At 40.9% G+C, this 20,343-nt stretch overlaps 1 protein-coding gene across 1 annotated transcript; it reads right to left on the minus strand.

Annotated features, from left to right (window-relative positions):
• Positions 1-621: 621 nt before the first annotated feature.
• Positions 622-18,884, minus strand: si:ch211-105c13.3 (uncharacterized protein LOC325758 homolog). Its single transcript, XM_062991889.1, has 3 exons — positions 18,768-18,884; positions 3,324-3,453; positions 622-1,179 (listed from the first exon to the last, which is right to left on the minus strand). The coding sequence occupies exons 2-3, from the start codon at positions 3,441-3,443 to the stop codon at positions 1,021-1,023; spliced, it is 279 nt and encodes a 92-aa protein (XP_062847959.1). The 5' UTR covers positions 3,444-3,453; positions 18,768-18,884; the 3' UTR covers positions 622-1,020.
• Between the last annotated feature and the right edge of the window lie 1,459 nt (positions 18,885-20,343).

Here is a 20,343-nt window from a genome sequence, read left to right on the forward strand (position 1 = left end):
ATGTACTGTGTTTTTACATGTTTTTTTTTGTATATGATCTAAAGCCATGCAAAAACAAATATCATGTATGCAGTGAAGTTTCAGAACAACCACCCCACCACCTCCCAATTATTATAGCCTGATCATCCTACTGGAACACCTAACATCGGAGAGGTCTTTAGGTTTTCTCACTCTTCCAAGTCTGAACTGTTTAGTTAGTTTAGTTTTGTTAGAGCAGTATATAGCCAAAAGTATGTGGACACCAGACCATGGGCTTGTTGGACGTTCTATTTAAAACAATTCCAAACCATTAATATAGAGGTGACCTACTGCTATAACAGAATAAAAGCCTCTTCTAAGAAGGTTGTGTCTATTTAGTCGAAAGAGCATTTGTCAGGTCAGGCACTTATGTTGGTAGAGAAGGCCCTGGCTTGCACTGGAGTTCCTCCACAACAAACCATGTCTTTATGGACTTTATACTACTGTTAGCAATGGGTGTGGTTGAAATACCTGAAGTCAATAATTAGAAATGGTGATGACATACTCTTGGCAAAACAGTGAATTACTTTGTCTAATTCACAAAGTTTTGCATTTGCCCATTTTTACTGTAGCAAATAGAGTGACCATCATGCAACAACAAGATCTTTGATAGTTTTTTATTTCTGCGTTACATATCAAAAGTACAAAACATCAGGTAAAGTCCCTTTAACATTAGTGCTCAGCTATACAAGCTATGCTGATTTTACACAGGTATGTGGTAGTAGTGTGGCATAGAAACTTATAGATGACTTTTTTTTCTCAAAATTGACTCTCCTGTCTATAAAATTGACATCTGATAACATTTAATGAAGTACAATGTTTTTTTTCAATGACTGTAGACATGCCAGGTTTACTGATAAGACTGATAAGAGAGTGGTTAAAATAATCTGGCTCAAGAATCATTGTTTCCAAGCAGATGGAAGGATAGCACTGCCAGGCCTAAAGACATATCTGAGTATATAAAAGCAAATTTAATCGGATGATAGACAATGAGGCTTAGTCTCAGTTGGTGGCGCTGTTCTGGGCTCCAGTTCGACTGTCGCTAAATGCCTTGGCCACACCGCCGATCAGGGTAAGGTATTCCTGGAAGCTGACCTTCCCATCATCGTTGTCGTCCATGCGATTCATCAGTCTTCCCACGGCTGTTGAGTCCTTTGTGTTCTATGAGCAAAAAGAAAGAGACGACTATTAATTACTGCTATATGTTAACGTAGTATATTATTATTATTATAATGACTATGTTGATTATTATTAACTAAATTGCTGAGGGGTTCTTAACTGTTGTCACCTCAAAACCTAAATTATATCAGGTTCCTAAAGTCCAACACAGTAGTTCCCTAGCGCTAAATGAACATAGAATGTTATTAATCATTGCCTTATGGGAACACCAATACTACAAATGTTTTTCTATTTTATTTATGCATTTTCTCTCATTTTCTCCCCAATTTTGCGTAGTCAATTTGTCTTCCGCTGCTGGGGGATCCCCTGATTGCAGTCAAGGTGTTTATATTGCTGCTCACGCCTCCTCCGACCCGCGCACATGCCTTAGTGGAACCCTTTTACACCTATGCACTCTGCACAGGCGCCTCTCTATCTGCCAATCAGGGTCCTTACAAAGCGTTTGAAGACCCCACCCACATAGTCCGGTCATCCCACCCTAGCAGAGACGTGTCTGCTGCAGGCACTGCCAATTATGCCCGCTACATGGCGCCCAGCTGACCGGTGGCAATGCGGAGGAGTTCAGACTCTCGGCACTGGTGTGCTAGTGGAAAATCCCGCTGGGCAAAAATACTACAAATTTTTAATTAGACTGATTTAAAACTGATTTTTTTTCCCAATGGATTGTAGCCACCCGACCAACACCCTCATACTTTCTGTATTCTTTTGCCACTTGGGCCTGTGCCTCATCCAGCACTGTTTGAAGCAGAAAGGTCAAAAACATAATGTTAGTGGATATATGCACTGAAAGTATATTAAATGACAAAAAGTAGTTACATTCAACCCTGGAAATACTTTCTTGACACACTGTATGTATTTCCTATAATCTTTATCTTGTTTTTTTTCCAAAGTGCTTAAGGTTACTGGCTACACAAGATTACTGAGTGAGTCTCTTTCCTGTAAATATCTATTTAGAAATTTGCATGGATGCAAATTGGTCATAATCTGTGGCCATCTATGCACCGACTGCTCTGTTGGTGAGTTTAAAAATACATTTTCACAGTACACAAACTGTTAAAATTAATAAGCACCCATGGCAAGGTTAGTGTTTTATATACTATTTATATACTATTAGTATATATAGTACTATTATATAAAATAAGCATTTGGTTTAGTACTTTTTTTGTTCTGGCTGAGATTCCAGAAAGGAGCAACTGTAGAAATACAGGGGTACCTTGAAACTCAACGTCAGTTGGTCGGAGTGGCGTTGAGTTTAAAAGGCGTTTCAAGGTATTTTTTCCCATAAGGATGTATGGGAAACCTGTTAACGTGTTCCATGGTCCCGTGGAACTGCATATATTTTAGGCTAATGTAAAATAATGGGGTTGTTTTGACACTTATACACTGAAAATAACACAAATATAAATAAAAACACTGAAATACAATTGAAAACAGTTAAAAATAAATAACTGTTGCACAAAGTTTAACGTGACGTACTAAAACAAGCGAGGAATTTCATTAGTGGAGAGAACTTATAAGCAGTAATAATTAAGAGAGGTTTAGTGTTTCTATGTCATAATTTAAATACATTAAGTCACATTAAGTTTTTTTTTAACGATAAGCATTTTGGACTCTCTCAAAAAAAGCTGATTTTTACAATTTCTCAGCACCTCGAGCTATAACACAAGTTTAAAAGTGAAACAGTGAGGAAAATCCAGATAAACTCAGTTACATGTGTAGCTTTCAGAGTGGATTTGATGGTTATTCCACACAAATGCAGATTTGTCTTATATGCGCACTTAGATGATGTTTTACTGCACTGCTCAAGCGAAGCGCTGAACAAAGTGGCTGTTCATTGTTAATTTTAAATTGAATAAATCTTTTTTTTTTTTTTTTAATTGTTGAATGTTGAGTTTAAGGGTACAAATTTGAGTTTCAAGGATCTTGAGTTTAGGAGACGTTGAGTTACAAGGTACCACTGTATAAAATAGATAAACTCTTTTGGAATCTCTTTTGACATTAGCAGTTAAAAATTCAAATATGTACAGAAATTAATCACCTTAAGATTAATAGTGTTCATGTAAACACACTGTATGTATAACAGCAATGCCAGTACAGACTAACCCGACTGTATTGTGAACACTTACTGTCAAGACGTTTCCCAGGTGGGTGTTGAGAAGCTTTTGAAAACTTTTCTTGTCAAGATTATCCTTCCCACGAGCCGCATTTAGGAACTGCATCACCATGGTTTTAATTGCTCCCTCCATCTTTAGTGAACTAATGTAAAAAAAAACAAAAAAAAAGAGAAGGTTAAAAAGACACATCAAGTACTCACTCACTTTCTTAACCGCTTATCCAATTAGGGTCGCGTATGGGGGGTGCTGGAGCCTATCCCAGCTTTTCAATGGGCGCAAGGCACACAGTAACACCATCGCAGGGCAGACACACATACACACACATACACACATCCATTCACCTATAGGGCAATTCAGTATCTCCACTTAACCTGACTGCATGTTTTTGGACTGTGGGAGGAAACTGGAGCTCCCGCAGGAAACCCACGCAGACACGGGGAGAACATGTAAACTCTGCACAGAAAGGACCCGGACTGCCCCGCCTGGGGATCGAACCCAGGACCTTCTTGCTGTGAGGCGACAGTGCTACCCACCGAGCCACCGTGCCGCCCACACTTTAATTAAAATAGAAAAAAAGAAAAGAGAATAGATACAGTGGTCAGACCCAGTGCATCCTTGATTAGGAAGGGTGTAGTAATGATCAATTAATGAATTAATACAATGAGTTCAGTAGTGAAAACATAATAATAATAATAATATTTTTTTATTATTATTTTTTATTATTTATAATTTATTTTTAATAATTTTTTTATTATTATTTGTATTATATTTTGTCCGAATTAATATTATTATCATAAAATAATAATACAGACAAAATATAATAATAATAATAATAATAATAATGTAATGTACAGGTGAAGGTATTCAGAAATATACTTTTTAATATATAATTTTAATATTAACATTAATACTTAATAAGTTTGATGTCTAATTTTCTCATTTATTCTCCAAGGGTATTCCAATTTTAGAAAAGCATAACAACAATAGTACATTGTATGTCCAAAAAGAAGGTGCACATCTAACCAAAAGCTAGATGGACACACTATTTCAAAACCATGGGCATTAACAAAGTATCCCCATTCTTTTGCAGCTATAACAGCCTTTTCTTTCCTTTACTTTGCTTTCCATAAGCTTTGGGGTTTGTCTGTATGATTTTGTGCCCATTTAGACAGAACAGCATTTGTGAGGTCAGGCACTGATATTGGGAGCGAAGGACTGGTCTCTAGACCATCCACACCAAACCTGTCAAACTATATCTTAATAGACCTGCCTTGGTGTCCAGGAACAGGAAGGTAAGTCTTTGAAAATCAAGTGATCAAAGATGTGCACTAGTGCAGTGATGCTAGAATGGTTATGGAGGGAGGAGATGAGGATCACACGGTAAGACACAATAGAACTGTTGGTCTTGGACGGACACTCGATCCTCTCAGGCTACCATCAAGGTATGAGCTTATGTTACTTGAGGGATTGCCTACTGTTCATCTGCTACTGTATCCATCTGCTGCCAAAACACGCACACACATAGCCAGTTTCAGGCATAGGCTAACTTGACAGCTGCCTAGGGCCCACTTGGAACAAGAAGGCCAGATAGAATCAGCCTTACCAAGTGCTATCGGCCAGCCAGGTGCCTGCACAGACATAATTGGATATCTCTGGGGGATGGGATGGATTGGCCCCCTCTCAAGCATGTATTTCTGCATTGCACCCAGGTGGAGAAACCAGCCCCACCGTGACCTGACCTGACCTTACCATTCTGTACTAGCCAGTACATCCTTTTAACTAGACTTTTCTTGTCCAGTAAAACATACACTGATCAGCCATAACATTAAAACCACCTTCTGGTTTCTACACACACTGTCCATGTTATCAGCTCCACTTACCATATAGGAGCACTTCGCAGTTCCACAATTACTGACTGTAGTCCATCTAGTTCTCTACATACCTTTTTAGCCTGCTTTCACCCTGTTCTTCAATGGGCAGGACTCTCCCAGGACCACCACAGAGCAGGTATTATTTGGGTGGTGGATGATTCTCAGCACTGCAGTGACACTGACATGGTGGTGGTGTGTTAGTGTGTGTTGTGCTGGTATGAGTGGATCAGACACAGCAGCGCTGCTGGAGCTTTTAAATACCGTGTCCACTCACTGTCCACTCTATTAGACACTCCTACCTACTTGGTCCACCTTGTAGATGTAAAGTCAGAGACGATCGCTCATCTATTGCTACTGTTTGAGTTGGTCATCTTCTAGACCTTCATCAGTGGTCACAGGACGCTGCCTACGGGGCGCTGTTGGCTGGATGTTTTTGGTTGGTGGACTATTCTCAGTCCAGCAGTGACAGTGAGGTGTTTAAAAACTCCATCAGCATTGCTGTGTCTTCCACTCATACCAGCACAACACACACTAACACACCACCACCATGTCAGTGTCACTGCAGTGCTGAGAATCATCCACCACCCAAATAATACCTGCTCTGTAGTGGTCCTGTTGGGGTCCTGACCATTGAAGAACAGCATGAAAGGGGGCTAACAAAGCATGCAAAAAAACAGATGGACTACAGTCAGTAATTGTAGAACTACAAAGTGCTTCTATATGGTAAGTGGAGCTGATAAAATGGACAGTGAGTGTAGAAACAAGGAGGTGATTTTAATGGTTGATTCTTCCTTTTTTGGGTTGGATAAATAAACAGTAACACTGTTCATACAGTGCCTTGCAAAAGTATTCAGCCCCCTTGAACTTTTCAACCTTTTGCCACATTTCAGGCTTCAAACATAACGATATGAAATTGTAATTTTTTGTGAAGAATCAACAACAAGTGGGACACAATCGTGAAGTGGAACGAAATTTATTGGATATTTTAAACTTTTTTTAGAAATAAAAAACTAAAAAGTGGGGCGTGCAATATTATTCAGCCCCTTTACTTTCAGTGCAGCAAACTCACTCCAGAAGTTCAGTGAGGATCTCTGAATGATCCAATGTTGACCTAAATGACTGATGGTGATAAATAGAATCCACCTGTGTGTAATCAAGTCTCCGTATAAATGCACCTGCTCTGTGACAGTCTCAGAAATCTGTTTAAAGCGCAGAGAGCATCATGAAGCCCAAGGAACACACCAGGCAGGTCCGAGATACTGTTGTGGAGAAGTTTAAAGCCGGATTTGGATTCAAAAAGATTTCCCAAGCTTTAAACATCTCAAGGAGCACTGTGCAAGCGATCATATTGAAATGGAAGGAGTATCAGACCACTGCAAATCTACCAAGACCCGGCCGTCCCTCTAAACTTTCAGCTCAAACAAGGAGAAGACTGATCAGAGATGCAGCCAAGAGGCCCATGATCACTCTGAATGAACTGCAGAGATCTACAGCTGAGGTGGGAGACTCTGTCCATAGGACACAATCAGTCGTACACTGCACAAATCTGGCCTTTATGGAAGAGTGGCAAGAAGAAAGCCATTTCTCAAAGATATCTATAAAAAGTCACCTGGGAGACACACCAAACATGTGGAAGAAGGTGCTCTGGTCAGATGAAACCAAAATCGAACTTTTTGGCCACAATGCAAAACGTTATGTTTGGCGTAAAAGCAACACAGCTCATCACCCTGAACACACCATCCCCACTGTCAAACATGGTGGTGGCAGCATCATGGTTTGGGCCTGCTTTTCTTCAGCAGGGACAGGGAAGATGGTTAAAATTGATGGGAAGATGGATGGAGCCAAATACAGGACCATTCTGGAAGAAAACCTGTTGCAGTCTGCAAAAGACCTGAGACTGGGATGGAGATTTATCTTCCAACAAGACAATGATCCAAAACATAAAGCAAAATCTACAATGGAATGGTTCACAAATAAACGTATCCAGGTGTTAGAATGGCCAAGTCAAAGTCCAGACCTGAATCCCATCGAGAATCTGTGGAAAGAGCTGAAAACTGCTGTTCACAAACGCTCTCCATCCAACCTCACTGAGCTCGAGCTGTTTTGCAAGGAAGAATGGGCAAAAATTTCTGTCTCTCGATGTGCAAAACTGATAGAGACATACCCCAAGCGACTTGCAGCTGTAATCACAGCAAAATTGGGCGCTACAAAGTATTAACGCAAGGGGGCTGAATAATATTGCACGCCCCACTTTTCAGTTTTTTATTTCTAAAAAAGTTTAAAATATCCAATAAATTTCGTTCCACTTCACGATTGTGTCCCGCTTGTTGTTGATTCTTCACAAAAAATTAAAATTTCATATCGTTATGTTTGAAGCCTGAAATGTGGCAAAAGGTTGAAAAGTTCAAGGGGGCTGAATACTTTTGCAAGGCACTGTAAATGCCTGGCCATAATACTTTTCCATTCTGGCCATCCATCTGTCAATCATTTGGTACTATACATAGTACCAAATGATTGACGGATGGATGACCAGAATAGAAAAGTAATATGGTTATGTCTATGGGAGAAGTAATTCAGAGTATAACATGATCCTCATTATGACAAGGTTCTTGTAGAGCTGGGCGGTATGACCAAAAAATTGTATCACAATATTTTTTAAGATATCTGATGGTTTCATGGTATATCACGGTATGTTTTTTTTTTTATTACTGGGACTTTTTATATGTCTGTGGCTTATTCTACTGTCATAAGTACATAGAATATATAAAGTTTTAATTTTACCATGTACTATATGTGAGGCCCCACAAAATAACACAATATATGTTGGAATAAATACAATTGTATTGTTTATTTAACATTTTAGTATATGTACAGTGTATCACAAAAGTGAGTACACCCCTCACATTTCTGCAGATATTTAAGTATATCTTTTCATGGGACAACACTGACAAAATGACACTTTGACACAATGAAAAGTAGTCTGTGTGCAGCTTATATAACAGTGTAAATTTATTCTTCCCTCAAAATAACTCAATATACAGCCATTAATGTCTAAACCACCGGCAACAAAAGTGAGTACACCCCTAAGAGACTACACCCCTAAATGTCCAAATTGAGCACTGCTTGTCATTTTCCCTCCAAAATGTCATGTGACTCGTTAGTGTTACTAGGTCTCAGGTGTGCATAGGGAGCAGGTGTGTTCAATTTAGTAGTACAGCTCTCACACTCTCTCATACTGGTCACTGAAAGTTCCAACATGGCACCTCATGGCAAAGTACTCTCTGAGGATCTTAAAAGACGAATTGTTGCGCTACATGAAGATGGCCAAGGCTACAAGAAGATTGCCAACACCCTGAAACTGAGCTGCAGCACAGTGGCCAAGATCATCCAGCGTTTTAAAAGAGCAGGGTCCACTCAGAAAAGACCTCACGTTGGTCGTCCAAAGAAGCTGAGTGCACGTGCTCAGCGTCACATCCAACTGCTGTCTTTGAAAGATAGGCGCAGGAGTGCTGTCAGCATTGCTGCAGAGATTGAAAAGGTGGGGGGTCAGCCTGTCAGTGCTCAGACCATACGCCGCACACTACATCAAATTGGTCTGCATGGCTTTCACCCCAGAAGGAAGCCTCTTCGGAAGTCTCTACACAAGAAAGCCCGCAAACAGTTTGCTAAAGACATGTCAACAAAGGACATGGATTACTGGAACCATGTCCTATGGTCTGATGAGACCAAGATTAATTTGTTTGGTTCAGATGGTCTCAAGCATGTGTGGCGGCAATCAGGTGAGGAGTACAAAGATAAGTGTGTCATGCCTACAGTCAAGCATGGTGGTGGGAATGCCATGGTCTGGGGCTGCATGAGTGCAGCAGGTGTTGGGGAGTTACATTTAATTGAAGGACACATGAACTCCAATATGTACTGTGAAATACTGAAGCAGAGCATGATCCCCTCCCTCCGGAAACTGGGTCGCAGGGCAGTGTTCCAGCATGATAATGACCCCAAACACACCTCTAAGACGACCACTGCTTTACTGAAGAGGCTGAGGGTAAAGGTGATGGACTGGCCAAGCATGTCTCCAGACCTAAACCCAATAGAACATCTTTGGGGCATCCTCAAGCGGAAGGTGGAGGAGCGCAAAGTCTCGAATATCCGCCAGCTCCGTGATGTTGTCATGGAGGAATGGAAAAGCATTCCAGTGGCAACCTGTGAAGCTCTGGTAAACTCCATGCCCAGGAGAGTTAAGGCAGTTCTGGGAAATAATGGTGGCCACACAAAATATTGACACTTCAGGAACTTTCACTAAGGGGTGTACTCACTTTTGTTGCCGGTGGTTTAGACATTAATGGCTGTATATTGAGTTATTTTGAGGGAAGAATAAATTTACACTGTTATATAAGCTGCACACAGACTACTTTTCATTGTGTCAAAGTGTCATTTTGTCAGTGTTGTCCCATGAAAAGATATACTTAAATATCTGCAGAAATGTGAGGGGTGTACTCACTTTTGTGATACACTGTATTTTAGTTTTACTGTATATACAGTGTATCACAAAAGTGAGTACACCCCTCACATTTCTGCAAATATTTCATTATATCTTTTCATGGGACAACACTATAGACATGAAACTTGGATATAACTTAGAGTAGTCAGTGTACAACTTGTATAGCAGTGTAGATTTACTGTCTTCTGAAAATAGCTCAACACACAGCCATTAATGTCTAAATGGCTGGCAACATAAGTGAGTACACCCCACAGTGAACATGTCCAAATTGTGCCCAAAGTGTCAATATTTTGTGTGACCACCATTATTATCCAGCACTGCCTTAACCCTCCTGGGCATGGAATTCACCAGAGCTGCACAGGTTGCTACTGGAATCCTCTTCCACTCCTCCATGATGACATCACGGAGCTGGTGGATGTTAGACACCTTGAACTCCTCCACCTTCCACTTGAGGATGCGCCACAAGTGCTCAATTGGGTTTAGTCCATCACCTTTACCTTCAGCTTCCTCAGCAAGGCAGTTGTCATCTTGGAGGTTGTGTTTGGGGTCGTTATCCTATTGGAAAACTGCCATGAGGCCCAGTTTTCGAAGGGAGGGGATCATGCTCTGTTTCAGAATGTCACAGTACATGTTGGAATTCATGTTTCCCTCAATGAACTGCAGCTCCCCAGTGCCAGCAACACTCATGCAGCCCAAGACCATGATGCTACCACCACCATGCTTGACTGTAGGCAAGATACAGTTGTCTTGGTACTTCTCACCAGGGCGCCGCCACACATGCTGGACACCATCTGAGCCAAACAAGTTTATCTTGGTCTCGTCAGACCACAGGGCATTCCAGTAATCCATGTTCTTGGACTGCTTGTCTTCAGCAAACTGTTTGCAGGCTTTCTTGTGCGTCAGCTTCCTTCTGGGATGACGACCATGCAGACCGAGTTGATGCAGTGTGTGGCGTATGGTCTGAGCACTGACAGGCTGACCTCCCACGTCTTCAACCTCTGCAGCAATGCTGGCAGCACTCATGTGTCTATTTTTTAAAGCCAACCTCTGGATATGACGCCGAACACATGGACTCAACTTCTTTGGTCGACCCTGGCGAAGCCTGTTCCGAGTGGAACCTGTCCTGGAAAACCGCTGTATGACCTTGGCCACCATGCTGTAGCTCAGTTTCAGGGTGTTAGCAATCTTCTTATAGCCCAGGCCATCTTTGTGGAGAGCAACAATTCTATTTCTCACATCCTCAGAGATTTCTTTGCCATGAGGTGCCATGTTGAATATCCAGTGGCAAGTATGAGAGATTTGTACCCAAAACACCAAATTTAACAGCCCTGCTCCCCATTTACACCTGGGACCTTGACACATGACACCAGGGAGGGACAACGACACATTTGGGCACAATTTGGACATGTTCACTGTGGGGTGTACTCACTTATGTTGCCAGCTATTTAGACATTAATGGCTGTGTGTTGAGTTATTTTCAGAAGGCAGTAAATCTACACTGCTATACAAGCTGTACACTGACTACTCTAAGTTATATCCAAGTTTCATGTCTATAGTGTTGTCCCATGAAAAGATATAATGAAATATTTGCAGAAATGTGAGGGGTGTACTCACTTTTGTGATACACTGTATATATATATATATATATTTATATATATATTCTTTATGCATTTTCTCCCCTTTTCCTCCCTTTTTAGCACGTCCAATTGCCCCATTGCATCATGCTTCCTCTCCGTATGCCGTATGCATCATATCACCTACACTTTGACAAGTGCAGTGCAGCTTAGCTGCGTGTACGGAGGGACACACCCTAAGAGCACTCTTTTCTCATCTCTGTGCAGGTGCCATCAATCAGCCAGCAGAGGTCGTAATTGCACCAGTCATGAGAGAGAAACACCCCATCCGGGATAGTCCCGCCCATATGAACAACAGGCCAATCGTTGTTCATGTGGCCGCTCTGCCTCAGCTGGCAAGGCAGAGCTGAGATTCGATACGATGTACTCGAGATCCCAGCTCTGGTTCCAGCGTGTGTTTTTACCGCTGTGCCACCTGAGCGGCCCTTAGCTCTCCTACTGTACTTGACCACAGGTCTGTTGTGGAAAAGTGGACGACTTCATATATGGCTGCTTCCAGTTTGCTTATAACGTTGGCTTAGCAACTGCCCTGAAGTATTTTCGCCCCGTACGACATACCTGCAATCCACTGTTTTAATTTCTGCTTTGAAAGCTTCTATCTGGACTGTCTATAGAACAATATTATATGATTTGCTGCCTACTGAAGCCTACAGCTGTTGTATTAGCTATTCTTCGGTATGGCGGTATTTGAAAAATCCATACAGTATGAGGAATCAAAGACGGTATACCGAGTGTACCATCATACCGCCCAGCCCTGGGTTATTGGTAGAAATCCACTGCAAGCTAATAAAAAATGCAGTTGGTATCTTTATTCTACAATACACACACACGTCTTCACTAGCTGTCCTACAGGGATAAACAACTCATCCAGACTTTACTTTATTTCATAACACGCACACACTCAACTTAAGTTCTTAGTCCCCCAACACATGTGCAAACACACACGCTGACACACCGTAAAGCAATTACCAACGTGTTGTTTCTCGTCTTGTGGCTTTCATAACATACCCGAGACTAACAAATAATTCATAATCTAAACTGGATTTTCTTAAGGTTTCGTTTAACTGGCTCATCCATGTGGAGTGGAGGATTAGTGGAAGACAATGCAGCAGTACAAACGACTACTATAGCCCAACACACACATGCATAATGAATGCAGAAAAACCACGGGAAGGCAGAACAATACCATACTAACATAATAAACTAGAAACACCAAGACTGACAATGATTCATTTCATCGTCATTTTGCACTTCATCCTAATCATGGTCAGGGTGGACACAAGGGACAGGAAGCCAACTCATAGCAGGGCATCATGCACCCACCATTTAACTGAGTCACACACTGTGAACACACTAGGAGAAATCCCAAGCAGACACATGAAGACAAGGCGTGTTTAGTGGTTATTTGTGTTTATGTTCAGGTTCTATATTTGTCATTTGTTGTTAAGTAGTTTGTTTACGGATTTTATTTGTTTCAATAAAATGCTTGTGTTTAAATAATTTTCCAAGTAGTTTGTGGTTATGTAGTTTGTATTTATTTATGTTTAGTTTCTTTTGTTTATTTGTGGTCTGATTTATCATTTACATTCAGGTGCTTTATTTGGGTTTACAGGTAGTTTATTTTTGTTTAGGTTGTTGTGTTCATGTAGTTTTACTTATGTTTAAGAGTAGGGATATAACGATGCACCACAAGACAGTTAAAAATCGATGCACATGTGCCACGATTCGAATCGGTTATTCATTTAAGATGAATCGATATTCACTTTTTGTTTTTAATGCATTTTCTCCCCATTTTCCTCTTGATTTAGCGCACTCAATTTTGTCTTCCACTGCTACCAGCATGTACAGTGTCTTCCGACACGTGCACAGCCCTCCTCTTCTTGCCCCTGCATTCTGCACAGACGTCTCTTCCGCCAATCAGGGTCCTTACACAGCGTATGAAGACCCACTCACCCACACATAGTCCGGCCCCCCACCCTGCAGATACGGTGGCCAATTAGTATCTGCTGCAGGCACTGCCAATTATGCCCGCTAGATGGCGCCCAGCCGACCGGAGGCAACACTGAGTCTCGAATCGAGGAGTTCAGAAACTCGGTGCTGGTGTGCAAGCGGAATATTCAGCTGCGCCACCTGGGCACGATATTCTCTTTAAACAGCAGAGGGCACTGGCGCTATTCATCTCGCCTGGTTGACGACACTTCACAAAGTTGCCAGGTAGGGGATTTTCCAGCCAAATGTATTTTTTTAAGGATACTTTCTTTATTTGTATTATTCATTTATTTATATAATGTTGGATTTGTTATAAAATTTCATTTCAGTTTGTTTTACACTATAAGCATTATTTGGCATAGTTTGTACCTACCTCAGAAATAAAAGGGCATTCATTATTTAGATAAATAAAAGATAAGCACAAATACAGTATTTTATTCTATTTTTAAAGAGAAATAATAAAAGGAAACTTTGTCATAAGTTGTCTTCAATTTCATTTTGTTTAAAAAAATCGGGGGAAAAAAATTGTATCGTGAACCCAGTATCGTGAATCGTATCGCATCGTGGGTAGAGTGTACCCTATTTAACTGACTTATTTATTTGTTTGTCAATTGTTGATGTTGAATATTTAGATTTTGGTAGTTGGTGTTAGGTTGTTTATTATGTTTTGGTAGTTTGGTTCAGGTAGTTTATTTGTTTTTAGGCCTTTTCTTGTGTTCATATATTGTTTTTCCTTGCTTAGGGAATTTGTGCCCATCTAGTTAAAAGAGCATTTGTGAGGTAAGACACTGATGATGGATGAGAAGGCTTGGCTCATAAATGACATTCCAAATAAACCCCCAGGAGTTAAACAGAGTTGAGGTCAGAACTCAGGAATTCCTTTACACAAACTTAACAAACCGTGTCTTCATTGACCTTTGTGCACACGTGATCATGCTAAAACAAGACTTTGCCTTAAATATTTTTACAAATATGGATGCATATATTTTATACACTTGTTAGCAGGTTAAAACACCAGAAATCAGTAAAAAACATGGGTTGTTGACACAACTGTGAATATTGTTGATATACACCGATCAACCATAACATTAAAACCACCTCCTTGTTTCTACACTCACTGTCCATTTTATCAGCTCCACTTACCATATAGGAGCACTTTGTAGTTCTACAATTACTGACTGTAGTCCATCGGTTTCTCTGCATGCTTTGTTAGCCCCCTTTCATGCTGTCCTTCAATGGTCAGGACCCCCACAGGACCACTACAGAGTAGGTATTATTTGGCTGGTGGATCATTCTCAGCACTGCAGTGACACTGACATGGTGGTGGTGTGTTAGTGTGTGTTGTGCTGGTATGAGTGGATAAGACACAGCAGCGCTGATGGAGTTTTTAAACACCTCACTGTCACTGCTGGACTGGAAATTGTCCACCAACCAAAAATATCCAGCCAACAGCACCCCGTGGGCAGCGTCCTATGACCACTGATGAAGATCTCAAAGATGACCAACTCAAACAGCAGCAACAGATGAGCGATCGTCTCTGACTTTACATCTACAGGGTGAACCAACCAGACACTAGGTAGGAGTGTCTAATAGAGTGGACAGTGAGCGGACGTGATATTTAAAAACTCCAGCAGCGCTACTGTGTCTGATCCACTTATACCAGCACAACATACACTAACACACCACCACCATGTCAGTGTCACTGCAGTGCTGAGAATCATCCACCACCTAAATAATACCTGCTCTGTGGTGGTCCTGGGAGAGTCCTGACCATTGAAGAACAGGGTGAAAGGAGGCTAACAAAGTATTTAGAGAAATAGATGGACTACAGTTAGTAATTGTAGAACTACAAAGTGCTTCTATATGGTAAGTGGAGCTGATAAAATGGACGGTGAGTGCAGAAACAAGGAGGTGGTTTTAATGTTATGGCTGATTGGTGTAAGTCATGGTTACCTGTAATAATTAATTAATAATTCAAAACTTGTCTGGATTTCCAGTTATTTTTAACAAAGGTTTTGTGTTACTATATACATTCACAAACACAAAGCACATGCATACTGATGGTTAGACGGATGCTAAATGTGTGTGACCCAGTGCAGGCAGTAATTTTATAGCTTACTTTGCGGTAAAATTCCACCTAACAGATGTCAAAAATAAAGACTCACATGGTGCAGTTGACATTAATTTTCAATTAATGTCTTTCAATTACAGCCTAACCTCTATTAACCTAATTAGAGTAAATGAGATTGAGAGTAGGGTAAGAAAACAAGAAGCAACCAGAGACAGTAGAATCATCTTATCACCAGCACATTACTTAAAGATGTGCGGAAGAAACAATGGCTGATGGTTCCACTGTGCATGTGAGTTGGTGTCATTATTCCCATCTGTTTTATGGAGCTGGCTTTAATGGCAGCAAATGACACCCTCAAATGATATATTTATAAATAATTAGTGCAAATAAGGGCACAGTGGCACGATGATAGATCACTCCTATTTGTAATGAACTAGTTAGTGTAAAAGACACAAAGCAATTTTTATGTACCGTACAATTATTATTTAATTGCCAGTTTGACCAGTATATCACATTAATGGCCAAACAGAGATACTTGTAAAAATGATTTAAAATGTAAGTTTTGTTCATTATACCTACTAAAGTGGCTAAAACATGGCTTGAAGGCTATTAAACCACTCATGAATGTGTTTAGTAGTATCATTATCCTATAACAAAAAGAAAAAGGATGCACCATAGGGTGAACATAATCCTGTAAAATCCTCTTATTATGATTGGCTGGTATACAATGGTAAGAAACAATAAGCCAAATGATCTTCGCCATCCTGCTGACTATACCACTCTAGGTTCCACAGTACAGAACAGCTGGCAGCAGACATTAAGGCTTTAAGATATCCCTAGATCTTCTAGGATATCCCTAAATCGGGCCAGTGATAGCTCAGTGGTTAAGGTACTGGGCTAGTAAACAGAAGGTTGCCGGTTCAAGCCCCGCCACCACCAAGTTGCCACTGTTGGGTCCCTGAGCAAGGCCCTTAACCCTCAATTGCTCATCGTGTTCTGCTCATTGTGTAAGTCGCTTTGGATAAAAGCGTCTGCTAAATGTCAAATGTCTTCAAACTCGGAATACAATTCTTTGTGTTATTAGCGTCCTCAGAATGTGTTTGTTTATTATTTATTATTATTATTATGACCTTTAATGATCATTCACATTTTACATTTACATTTTCGGCATTTAGCAGACGCTTTTACCCAAAGCGACTTACAGTTGTGACAGTATACAATCTAAGCAATTGAGGGTTAAGGGCCAACAGTGGCAACCTGGCAGTGGTGGGGTTTGAACCGGCAACCTTCTGATTACTGGTCTAGTACCTTAACCACTAGGCATGCAGATCATGCAGATATCCAGATGTCCAAAGAGTTTATTATATGTGTAATATTATTATATTCTTCTATGAATCTGTACATTTTTGTACCCTGTGGCTTGTTTATAAGACCCAACAGTTTAGCATTTGTTACTGTTACTGACAAGTGTAACAATTGTTGCACTTGTTAAGTTAATGCTATTATTGAAGAGACAGTAGAACCTGTTTCACCAGCTGACATCTTAGCAGATTTCTAACACGCCTCATCTTATCCTCATCAAATGCCCACAGGCCTCACGGGCTGACTACAACATGCTGTTACTGTGAATACTTTCTCAGGGTGTGTCAGCTGCAGGTACAAACCTCACAATAATTCATGTGTCTCAATCCTTTTCTGGGTTACACTGAATATATAATAAAATTAAAGTAAAAAAAGACCTGGAATCATAAAAATGCTATTTAAACAATAACATGTGAATTATAAGAGAGGATTTTAACATTTTTGGCTTGCGACCACACCCACAACCTCACTCCCTGACTCATGGGCAACTTTTCAGTGCAGCACTGTGAGTAAAGGCATTTTACAAAAGTGCTCATTAAAACTACATTTACATTTACATTTTCGGCATTTAGCAGACGTTTTTATCCAAAGCAACTTACAGTCGTGACAGTATACAATCTAAGCAATTGAGGGTTAAGGGCCTTGCTCAGGGGCCCAACAGTGGCAACCTGGCAGTGGTGGGGTTTGAACCGGCAACCTTCTGTTTACTGGTCCAGTACCTTAACCACTAGGCTACAGCTGCCTTCTAAAAAGTGATTATTAAACGATTTTTTCATAATACCTGTAATTAAAGGGAAATGTGAGTGAATTTGTGTCTGTACTCTGTATCGAATTGACACCTTGTCCGGGGTGTATTTTTGCTCCAGACCCACCACAAGCCTGACCAGAATAAAGATTAGGGCAGTGATAGCTCAGTGATTAAGGTACTGGACTAGTAATCAGAAGGTTGCCGGTTCAAGCCCCACCACTGCTAAGATGCCACTGTTGGGCCCCTGAGCAAGACCCTTAACCCTCAACTGCTCAAAATCATGTTCATGTCATAATTGTAAGTCACTTTGGATAAAAGCGTCTGCTAAATGCCGAAAATGTAAATGTAAGATTATTGTCCAGCAAAGTAGTTCACTATACAACATGGGTAACAACATAAGCCGTGAGAGCCTGGGTTCGATCCTCAATTCAAATTTATGTTAAGTTATGTATATGTATATTGTTTCCATTATACATATATTTAGCTATTCTGTTTTCCTTCCACATCCCAAAAACTTACAGAAGATGGACTGACAACTCTTATTTACCCTCAGATGGACAGGTGTCCTGTTTAGGGTGTATCCATTATTTCAGGTGGCATTAGCTAAAATGAACAAAGGAAAATAAGACAAATGGTAGCACAGCTGCACATATGGCAGTGGGTGCAGCACAACAACATGACTCACTGTCTGTAAGGAGTTGTGCATGTTCTCCAGATCAATCTCCAAAGTATTTTAGTTCATGCTTTGGACAGAATAATACTCTATTAACATGAAGCCAAATGTGTAGGTAAATAAGCTAGAGATAGAAGATTTTGTGGAAAAACTTGGACCCTTGACTTGAGAGGGGCACTGAAGCACCCCTCTGTGTTAAGACTAAGGGGTAGAACCAGATTTTGTGAGATGTACAGACAGCCTGATGTGACAAACTGCTGCTGAATTAATAAAGACTAAAATGAATAAAGAACAAGGTTTCCTGTTACTCCTCATAAGGCTCCTGTTGCTGAATTGAGCAACCAGACACCTGAAGAAACCACACCGGGACCTTTTCTCCTCCATAGACACCGAATATGTTTCACCAGGTCAGGATGGATAAGTAACATTAATCTTTTTTCTTTTTTATCCATTTTAAAACCGTAAAAAAGTTGTAAAAAAGTAGCTGTGGAAAGTATTATGACGCGCGCATGCGTGGTCAGTATCACTAAAGCTACAGTTAAGGAATTTTAGGAGTAGTCGAAGCGAAACTACTAAAGAACTTATAAATCAGAAAATAACCGATACTTACTGTTAATTCTAGAAGAAATACAAGTTAAAGTTTTGTGCTGCTCTTTTCCCCTTGCTTGCAAGTCTATGCAACGCCCAAAAATGTCTTCCGTGATTCCCAAACTCTTTCCAAATGCATTAAATCACAGGGCGGGGGTGCATTCCTGCACAAAAAGGGCAGGTCTCTAAATCAGAATAAATCACATTTCAACTCAGTTTGTGAAGTCAGTAGAGAATTAAAATCATTCCTACTTAACAAATAGAAGAGTTAAACTCGTAAAATAACTTATTATACAACTAGGTTGTATTGACTTTTTGGCCAGTGGGTGCAATTACTTTTTAACAGCACTTACACCGATCAGCCATAACATTAAAACCACCTCCTTGTTTCTACACTCACTGTCCATTTTATCAGCTCCACTTACCATATAGAAGCACTTTGTAGTTCTACAATTACTGACTGTAGTCCATCTGTTTCTCTACATGCTTTGTTAGCCCCCTTTCACCCTGTTCTTCAATGGTCAGGACCTCACCAAGTGCTATCGGCCAGCCAGGTGCCTGCACAGACATAATTGGGTATCTCTGGCGGATGGGATGGATTGGCCCCCTCTCAAGCATGTATTCCTGCATTGCGCCCAGGTGAAGAAACCAGCCCCACCGTGACCTGACCTGACCATACCATTCTGTACTAGCCAGTACATCCTTTTAACTAGACTTTTCTTGTCCAGTCATTCTCAGCACTGCAGTGACACTGACATGGTGGTGGTGTGTTAGTGTGTGTTGTGCTGGTATGAGTGGATAAGACACAGCACTGTCACTGCTGGACTGAGAATAGTCCACCAACCAAAAATATCCAGCCAACAGCGCCCTGTGTGCAGCGTCCTGTGACCACTGATGAAGGTCTAGAACAGGGGTGGGGAACCAACGGCCCGTGGGCCGTATACAGCCCCCCGCTCAATCAAATGTGGCCCGCCATATATTTCCTAGATTTTATTGTCTGGGCTTTATGCAATTAATCATCATAATCATCTGTTCTGTCATTTCAGGGTCGCGGTAGCAAGAAGGCAAGCAAAGCAGCCCAAGCGTTGTTGTCCCCGCAATGATTGATGACACGTATATCAAATGAACCAATTAGCTGCAACAACCATGACTGTAGGTTCGTCCGATTAGCTGCGTTTTTCTGCCGTTGAGGTCTGTTCAAGTTTGTAAAAATGTTGAAGCGCAGGAAAGTTGATGATGAATGTCGTGTTTTTCAAGAAAAATGGACAACGGATTTCTTTTTAGTTGAAGTGAAAGGAACTGGCTGTATGTTGCATCATTGTAGTCTGTGGCCCGTGACCAGATATGTAATTATTAATCTGGCCCTCAGTGGGTAAAAGGTTTCCCACCCCTGGTCTAGAAGATGACCAACTCAAACAGCAGCAATAGATGAGCGATCGTCTCTGACTTTACATCTACAAGGTGGACCAACTAGGTAGGAGTGTCTATAGAGAGGACAGTGAGTGGACACGGTGTTTAAAAACTCCAGCATACCAGCACAACACACACTAACACACCACCACCATGTCAGTGTAACTGCAGTGCTGAGAATGATCCAC

The sequence above is a fragment of the Trichomycterus rosablanca genome, chromosome 3, assembly GCF_030014385.1.
Source record: "Trichomycterus rosablanca isolate fTriRos1 chromosome 3, fTriRos1.hap1, whole genome shotgun sequence".
Lineage (NCBI taxonomy): Eukaryota > Metazoa > Chordata > Actinopteri > Siluriformes > Trichomycteridae > Trichomycterus > Trichomycterus rosablanca.